The sequence below is a fragment of the Corvus brachyrhynchos genome, unplaced genomic scaffold (genome assembly GCF_000691975.1).
Source record: "Corvus brachyrhynchos isolate BGI_N302 unplaced genomic scaffold, ASM69197v1 scaffold258, whole genome shotgun sequence".
Taxonomy (NCBI): Eukaryota; Metazoa; Chordata; class Aves; order Passeriformes; family Corvidae; genus Corvus; species Corvus brachyrhynchos.
Genome location: NW_008240122.1, coordinates 64,769 through 74,727, shown reverse-complemented (window position 1 = coordinate 74,727; position 9,959 = coordinate 64,769). Strand labels below are relative to the sequence as shown.

At 41.4% G+C, this 9,959-nt stretch overlaps 1 protein-coding gene across 1 annotated transcript; it reads right to left on the bottom strand.

The window, feature by feature from the left end:
* Positions 1–467: 467 nt before the first annotated feature.
* Positions 468–9,958, bottom strand: SLC30A1 (solute carrier family 30 member 1; the record flags this gene model as incomplete). The annotated part of the gene is made up of 2 exons (XM_008641730.2): positions 468–6,430; positions 9,811–9,958. Coding segments are annotated over 2 exons (1,059 nt in total), but the record flags the coding sequence as incomplete, so codon positions are not given.
* Between the last annotated feature and the right edge of the window lies 1 nt (position 9,959).

The following is a 9,959-nucleotide window of genomic DNA, read 5'->3' as shown; positions in this document are numbered from 1 at the left end:
AGCAGCTTTCTTCCAAAGACATTGAAAAAATAGTATAGACTCATATTAGAAAGCCTACCTTATTGACCCTTACATCAGATATTTAACCACGGCCAATTAACAGGTCAAGAAGAGGTTTTTTTATTCTTTTCAAAAGCTGTTTTCCTTTGAGATAAAAAACCCATATTTTGCATAATTAACTCTTCCTGATACTAGAACTGAGCAACTATTCTTTTAATTGCACCTGGAACCCAGACAGTTGGAGGCCAGGACTTTACAACCCATTTACTAACCTCCTCTTCTATTTGTGCTCTTTGCATTTGATTCTGAGGTTCTGGGAGATGCTGACAGTGCATTTCTACTAGTTAGATTCCTTCCTAGGAGCTGATCTGAGAAAGAAATCCCAACTAAATGTATTTGACAGTCAAGAGCTCCATTTATTTTCTCAGCACTTTACTATTTAAAAACAAAAAAAAAAAGGAAGAAAGAAAAAAAAGAATATTATTCTTTATTTTAAAATAAGGCAAAAAGAAATATCATCAATGAACAAGTTATGCCAATCATACTTTAACATTGTTCAGGAAAAGGATCCAGGACATGAAAATAAAGAAGCCAAATTAATCCCATGTGCTTTTTGGAGACTTACAGATGAAAGGTGTTTTTCAGCTTTGTGGTTTTGCTTTTCAACTAGTTAGACAACACGGTGAGTGCAAAAAGTATAAATGTGAGCCTGCTAAAACGTGGTGCTGTACCTCACAGGCAGCTAACTACACAAAGCAAAGGTCACAAGGAATAATCAGACCTTCTGTTATCAGCAAAGCTACATTTGATTTGGAAAATTGTCAAGTCTGGCTTTAGCTCAGGCAAATGGAGCATCCACCTCTTTCTGTCTAGCAGAGAAGGAAAAACCAAAGATACTGTGGACCCGAACCACTTAAATGCATACCTCAGAAGGGTGTAACTGATGCTATGCTATGGAACTAAAATATGCAGAGCATATTTATATGCTTTTAAATATAGTTAGCAGTATTTCCCATTCCCTCCACGTGGAACTCGGAAAATCTAGTTACAAAATTCGCCCCCTCCATCCCCCCTGGTCTCTCCATAGCTGAAGAGATTAGAAAGTGCAGTCAAAGCAGGGGGCAGGGGAAGGAGAATGGCAAGAATCTTTATCCCTCCTCCCCAAACCCCACCAGGCAGTGTTTAATAAATTCACATGGCCCGATTTCAGAAGCAAACAGCAACGTCAGTTTAGCTAAACTTGTTAACAAGTCTTAGGACACTCAGTGGGCTTTTTCCCATTTCTTTTTGGAGAATGGGGAAAAGGAATAAATCCTGGAATTATATCGAAATGACAGTATTTCGACAGCAAACTTAGAAACACCATAGCAGTCCTGATTTTAATACATCCAGAAAATCTAGGTACTTTTTTTCTTTAAAAGCCAGGCTGCACTGGCAGAAGCTTTGGACTCACTCCCACAAGTAATTCCTGGTGTGCAAGTAAGTACTCGTCAGCCCGATGAAACTATTTAAGAATACAGAAATGTTCAGGACTGAGCCCTTGCCATGACTTTTGGGGAGTCACAAGTTGGGGCCGGTTGTTTTACATAACTCTGTGTATGTCCATACCGCACACCGTGATGTGGCAGCTACAGATATTACCAAAAGCCCACACTGGCTGTTGAAAGCAGTTGAGCTACAATTATTAGGGGTTCCACAGAAACAATTTACTCTGCTAAAAAGGAAGCTTGATGGTACTGTGGCTAGCCCACTGAGTGTCTGAATTAGTTCTGCACTGCACTTAGGTGCAGATATAATCTAGGAAGTGATTCTAAAATAGCATGTTCCTGGATGAGACATGGAGTAAGGGTAAAGTATTTCATCCAGTGATGTTCAGTACATCTCTGACACATTTAATCAGAAGCCTAAACAATCTAGACACTGAAGTACAAACTTATTTTTCCTTAAAATCAGTGTTCCATAATTGTTTTTATTTTAAAAATTCAGGAATGTGATACACAATACAATTAGCTCCCCACCCCTGCAGTGTTCACTTACATGAGATTCACTAGTTTCATGCTTTGTGGGAAAAAAAAAAATAGGAAAGAGAGACTGTGCAGTGCTTTTGAATGCTCTCAGTGTTCTTAAAATGTGAACTTTAGAACAAATCAAGTCTGTACAACCCCAGACAGATCAAGTTAAAAAAAAAAAAGCAAGCTATTTCACAAGTTAGCGGGCTATAGTCGGGTCTCCTACAGCCAAAACAGAGAAATTGTGTTCCTGCTGCTGCACAGCCACCACCTTGACCTCAGTCTATGCTTTCAGGGAGTTTGCCATCGAGGGTTAAGGAGACTAAAGGGCCCTGGTAACACCAGCTGGTGCTGCACGTGCAACAGGGCACATGACAGAGAGGCCACGAAACTCCCCATTCTGCCCCCATCATCATCATCATCATCATCATCATCATCATCACTGTCACCTCTGCATCCTGTCAAGATACTTAAAATAATGACGGGGAGAGTTTTTTGACTTTTTAGCTAGCCATTGCCTGCAATGGACACAGAAATAGAAAAATATGATTTCTGGCACAAAAAAACCCAAAAAAACCAAAACAAAACAAAAAAACCAAACCAAACCAAAAGATTAAATAGTTTAAAATGGAATTAGTGACTACAACTCCATCTATTCAGATGCATTTACTGAGACTATTAACCAATGATGGTAACTGTTATGACTTACTAGTTGCCCTCATTTTATAAGAGCAACAGGAGAGAAGTCAGACTTCTCAGTGCTACCATGGTTTGATTTGTTGGTATTATTTTAAATAAACTAAAGAGCAGTAGTTCTATGGTGCATTAGTGACATATGGCAGGACCTCAACAATTCATACTAATGATTGAAACCAATTTTAAACTAGTGATGAAAATAATTAGTGAAAGTTTACCACAGAAAGCAAGGATACACATTTAAAATAAAAATACTACTTTGTTCATTTCAAAATTTACTTGGTTAATACTCTGTAGTATAGTAGCAGTGGTAGCATACTCTGCAAATGTAGTCTCATACAAGATCTCATTTAACAGTCAACTCTAGATCATATACAGGTAACAGAAAAAAGAGTTAAGGTAATTCAGACAAAACAAAAACATATATAAATACTATATTAATACATTTAAGTTAGTTTACGAGACTATACAACAAGCATAAACACAGAAAAAGGTGAGCAATGCTGGTGACTGGGAAGCACCAACCTCCCCAAGCCAGCACAAAGCCGAGCCCACCCATCCAGCACCCACAGCTTCCTGACGATGCATCTGAGCAGCCAAGGGGCAAAACCCCCGGGCAGTGCTGTGCTGCACCCAGGCAGTGCAGCCTGCGATGAGCACCCTGGAAGCAGAGCCAGCGCCTCCACCATTCCCATGCTTTGGCACACAGCGCTTGGCCAGAGCGTGGCGTGAGCAGGGGGCTGCTCTTGGCTCCACAGGCTGCACAGTTAATGCACAACACCGGTAATCCACCCATGGATAATCGAGAGTTGACTGCAAGGCTCTGCTGAGAGCTTGGGTGAGACCACTGACATGACGTGGGCCAATCCAGGTCCGATGAGCAGCAGGACTATTTTGTACTACTTAGGAGAAATTATGATGCAAGACACAAATTAAAAATGCAAACTAGGGAGGTGTTATGTATCTGGAGGCAAAGCTACATTCCCTTCACTAACAAAACATTCTTTTTTAAAAAAATCTACATTTAAATACTGTTAAAAACCTGAAAACCACAGCATCAAAAAATTTCATAAGGCCAAAACTATCCTCAGTTCCCTCTGGTTGTGCCTAGGTATTGCAATACATTTGTAGAAGTAGTAAATGCCAGGTAATCTAGTATCTTATCCTCTTTCCAGTGCCTTCCAGTAACAGATCTCAGAGCTCATCACACAATAGTTAAGCCTCACAACACCCCTGTGAGGTAGGTATTATCCCCATTTGAAGACAGGGAAACTGAGGCAAAGTGTTTATCATAACCAGAGTCAAAGAGCAAACAATGGAAGATCTGAGCTGTTTTCCAGTTTTGCACATAGGAGCAATCCATTAATCACAAGACATTAGATCCTGTACATAACGTGAGAGTGGATCAAAAGGGCCAAGGTTTTAGATTAGATTTCTTGTATGTTTTATCATTGAACTCTCATCTAGTCTCTGCCAAATTCAGAGTCCACACCGCAGTTTCTCCTTTCCTAAGGTCTAAGTTGGCAGCACACTCTTAACAGCTTGTTTAGAGCCAGTTGTCAATTAACTGAGTCAAGATTTTAAACCACAGATTTGGATACTGAGGAAGTGAAATTATGTAATACATAAACATCTTGAAGTGTGAAATATAGTGAATATATTACTCCCTGCACCACTTCCCCAGAAGTCAGTGGAGGGCTCCTGAGGACACAGTGCGGACCAGGACTGAAGTCACTGCAAGTGTTTACAGACACACTCAGCTAGAAGCAAAATGCACCTTTACATGACTTGCTGGGGAGCTGCTGTCTGTGCTTGAAAGCATGAGTTACACTGTTGGTGCTTGAGCTATATTGTTGGAGGCAGACCTCCCCCAACAGAGCACTTATTGACATAACTGATTCTTTATCTTAGTAAACTCAGCATCAGCTAAATATTAAGCTCCAGCTCTTTATTCATAGCACTGTTGAGTCAAGGGTTCTTTAAACCTCGAAGACTTTCATGACCAGACAAAACTTGGAAGTAAGGTAAAACAGCAGAAAATCTATAAAGTGTAGAAGACTGTGTTACTTTATTGACCAGTCTCATGTCTCGATCACAGAGCAATATATAGTAGCTTGAACTGCCATTCTGACAGAAAAAAAACCCTTTCACATCTGTTGTTTTCAATTACCTCACTACCTGACCAGAAGAAGAGGGGACAATTTCTGACAATCATATGATGTTCTCTTTAAAATATGCTGTGCGATAAATTCACTAGAAAAGCCTTCACATTTATTATTATTACATAGCTTTAAGAAAAATATGTGAAACTGCAAAGTGGTTTCCAGTTTTTAGTAGTTATATCTTTAAAAATGTTCTACGAACTTTGGTTTTCTTAGGGCTTCTAAATAAACAATATATTAAAATATCTACAAATCAAATATTAAAGGAGAAAGCAGGTCCAAAGAATCTGTAACACAAATTGAGTTCCTACATGCTTATCCCTCAAATACCTTTTCACTGGAAAAAAGTATCTTAATTTGAAGCACAGCAAAAAGTGTCTCTGCTGAAATGTTGAAACTGGTTTTCTGAAGTGTTACAGCATTGGTGCACTTCCTGTCTATCTCAGTCAAACAAAGTCAACACAAACACATTGTATCATGACAGTGACATTATATTCTTTAAAACAAGCATTCTATATTTAGCAATATGACAAGAACAAGGACTTCAGCAATTACACTACTTGGCAAAATTGCATCTCAAACATCTGTCTCTTCCTCTTGCAACACAGCTGTTGACAAAGTCACCACAACTCAGGTAGCACCCTTCAGGGAGTTACAAAGATGACTCAAACTGCTCGTTTTGATCGGTGTTTGCCTCCAGCTTCACTGAAGGGACGCTCTCCGACTTAGTCCTCCTTGTTTTTGGAAATTCAATGACAACTTCTGAACAAGAAATACTAAGTGACGAGGATTTTTCTGTCTTCTTTGCAGTACTATCTTCTCCTGTTCCACAACACTGCTTCAAAGCACACTGAGTCCTGCAAGGCAACTCGCATTTCCCTCTCCCTGACTCGGAGCCAACGCTGGCAAACTCAGGCTGAATGGTAGTTGCATGAATCCCTTCGTCGTGAAAGATCTCTTTGATGCGCTTTGCCACCATCATGTACGTGGAAGGGTCAGGACACTTGATGTGAGCAGTGCCAATGATCCTACTGCCTGCTAGCTGCCAAATGTGTAATTCATGGATTGCTTCGACTCCTTCGAGGGTACGTAACTTTGAGTTCAAAGAATGGACATCTATTTGTTTGGGAACAGTCTGTAGAAGGATAAGGGCTGACTCCCTAAGTAACGGGTAAGTTGTGTATAGGAGTATACAGACCATAATCAAACAAAGCACAGGATCTAAATATAGCAACCAGCAAGGACCAGCCACAGTAATGCCCTCTTGCTCGGACTTGTTAGCTCTGCCAAGTGCTTGGGATAAAGTAGCATTTTCCATGCAATGATTATTGACACATGGATTAAAGCAAGGCCCATCTTCAGGGCATGGATTCCACAACCCATAAAAGAGCAAGGCATTCAGTACCACAATGACTGAACCCAAGGCATCTCCAAAAACATGCAGAAAAACTCCACGCATGTTAAGTTGTGCACTAGAGTCTTCTTCAACCTCCTCTTCATCCAGAGGAAAATGGCCAGCATTCCCATTCACTTGTACATCACTCATGTCATCTTTCATATCACCTGACAAGAAAACAATAAAACAATTAGGCATGAGCTATAATACAACATGTTACTGTAATTTCTTATAAAATCATATCCAACAGTAAGCATGGCACACTGTGTATGAAACCAAAAAGCAACTCAACCCACACACTTAGCAACACCTTCTCTGGCTGAGGAAAATTCAGTTGTCCCAATAAGTGATCTAAACAGTCTTAGAAGGCAACTGTTTCTACATGGAGCCTAAAGCTGCAGAGTGGCAAAGAATGAAGATGACCACATTTTAACTTATTCTACTGAAAAACTACTTTCACCTTTTCCAGCTGTTTAACCATTTGCCTGTTCACTGTTTGTTTCTTAAACAACATGCAGAACTACAGAGCATATGTAAAATGGTGGTTTAAGTAGCTCAGTTGGTCACATTTGTTCCTTCTGTTGAAACACTGGTAGACTGATCACATTGCTAAAATCTCTCTTTAACCACAGGACTGCACTGCTATTTCAGATTAACATTTGAAGCCAGAAGCTCAAAAGCTGTATGAATACAGCTGTGTAGCAGCTTCTTTTCAGATTTACCAATGCATTTTCAAGAGGCTTCTGAATTCAAGGAAAAGGAATTTTTTCCAAGATGGTGCATGGAGCCAGTGAGATACAATCAGCTGAAATTTTAGATTTAAAATGCAGAATTTACCAGCAGAACTGACTATAGGGCAGTGTAAATTATCACTGAAGCTCTGAGAGGCTATGAACTACTGTTATTTCTATTTCAGAATAAATAAATAAGTAGTAAAATTACATTTTATGCAAGTGACATATAGCTGTTGAGTAGCACACAGCTTCTGATATCCAAAGCCATGGATTGTGCATAAATGGCCATTTTAGTGCCCTCCTTTGCCACACCTGTCTGCAATATTTACCACGCCAACACAGCTAACCAGCTACATGGGAATAAATACACACATCATTACAAAGAATGCTTTCTCCAAGAAAATCATCTTCCAGTGTTCAAACTGGAGAGAATTCTACATGATTAACCTCCTGCTTTTCTTCAAAAGTTCTTCTTTGGATATTTCCAATGCTAAAGAAACACAACAGGCACTGGCCCCTGGCCTGACAAACTGAAACAAGGAGCTCTTACTGCTTCTGAGGTTATTGAGTTCAGAACTTTGTAAACATTAACAAGACGTGCAGCTTCTGCTGTTCTGCTCTTGTGGCTGCGATTCTGCAGTTGTAGAGTGTGCACAAGTCCTCTCCTCTCTGAAGAAGGAGTGGGCTCCTACCGAGGCTGAGTTCCAAGCCCCAGCTCATTAACTCATCCAGTACGTTTCTGCCCTGAAGCTCCAGCTACATTTTCCACACTGCCTCTAGGAGTTATGGAACATGGGACCTGTAACTTTCCAGAGAAGTAAATACATTAGAGGGAAATGTCTTAGGTTACAGAGTTCAAAGTCCATGATGAGAGTGAGGAAAGAGGAACGCTCTGCTCTGTACCAAGTACTTGGAATAATGGAGATCTGGAAAGTCAGTACAGCTGTCTACAAGAGTGGGTAACAGGAAACACAGCCCCAGAAAGATCTTGAATTTTTTTTAATGGCAAATGGTTAAAACAAGTCCATTTGAAATATGTTCATTGAAACATAACAATAAACTGATTATTTTACATAAAGTGCATGCATAGAAATGCCTGTGCAGGACTAGCCCCTAAGGCTATGCCTACTTTTCACTTCCACCTTAGGAAATCGGGGACTACCCCACTGTGTGATTTCCAGTGAAGGCACAGGACCACCCTTGTCTTCAGCTCTACATCTTACACTTTCTCCCATGTCTCCAATCACCTTTACCTGAAACTTTTCCATGGGCAAACTATGAATAGCTCCATCCATTACCTGATCATGATAGGGCACAGAAGGAAACACAAACTTATTTCAAAGTTTCACTGTGACCAAAATTATGCCGTATTACCACCTAAATACCCACAACAAATTATTTGTTACTGCCAGAGGCACATCCATGAGACATTCCAGCCAAGTTAGCTCACAACAATATGCATTTTAATCCATGCTATAAGTTAACCTTTTGGTCTAACTAGTCCAAAACTTGGCTAAAAGCACAATTTTTCACCATGCAAGAATAATTCCCAAGCCAAGATATCTATGAGACAAAGGGTTAAGGGAATTTTACATTGTTTGAAACTAATTATTAGGACACCTCTGTTGGAACTAAACGAACATAAGAGCTTATTATGTAGTCAAGAAAATGGTGTAGTGTATTCAGAGGAACTTTCCCATCCTCTTGAAAAACCTGTCTTTCCAAAGCCAACATGGAGTCGGAGAAACAGAAACTAAGTTCCTCAAATGTGTACTGGAACCTCTGACCACAGAAAATCTGAAACTGTAGCGAAGTTCACTCCAATCAATTAAAGCTCCCTTTAAGCTAAAACAATGGTCTCCTGATGTCACCCTGAAACTGAAAGAGAGAAAATGGTTCCAAAGCCCGAAGTCCATTCCTTCTGGTGACAAGGATGCCCTAGGAACAGATAAGTGGCAATCACACACACCTTTCACTCTGCTAGCATGCAATACTTGGCTTTGATCAAGCTGCTTCAAAACGAACTATCCAGGATTCTGGATACATTAAAAAATAACCCAAAAAATTCCTACCCATAAAACAGTTTAACCACAATTGGGAAGATTTTAAATGTATGTCTGCATGCAGGTGAGTGGGAAGGCGCATGCTTTAGAAAGCTAAAGAAAAATTATTCCAAGACACCACACATGTGCCCTGACACCAGCATGCTCCACATTCCGGCTTCCACAGTTCTGACTGGCAACTTCCAAGACTTCTTCCTATCAATACCGATGCTATTAAGAAGCACAGCGTTATCGCAGTGGAGTAGACTTCAGTATGTTTGGTTTAGATGGAGAGTAGCTTCCCAGGTAGCTGATAACTGACCCAATGGAGCAATCCAGCTGCCGGGACCGAGGCACCGAGCCGCGCTCCATTTGATGTGCAGCCAGTTCGGATGGCATTAGGACAGCGTCTTGTGACAGCTCGTGTCGCTAGGCAAGAAACGCTTGTCATGTGCCTTTCCTTGCAGAACCAACTTTTTTCCCCAGGGCAAACTGCTTTATCCTAAGACTCTTTTACACTCTGACCTGTCTGCAAAACAAACATGCAGCTTAGGGCATCCGAAGGAAAGGCGTGAGGAAGAGGTGCGACAGCCATGTGCCCCAAGAGCTGCTAACAAAGTTTCTCATCTCGTTCCCAGGAGTGCGGATAGATGGCCCTCACAGAGCCCGCACCAGGTGGGACCAGGACGGCCACCGCCCTACTCGGGGAAAGGACCCCTCCCGCTTTTCTACGCCTGGATGGGGCAGCGGCGCTTACCCCGCGGGGCTTACCCAGTTTCTCCTGGCTGACTCCGTTGGAGCTGCTGCAGTTCTCCACCAAGGTGCTGGTCTCCTCGCGGTGCAGCGCAGTCTCCCCGTCCCCGGGCGGCTGCTCGGGCTTGGGGCTGCCGCGGGGGGGCGGCCGGCCGCCCGGCGGCGGG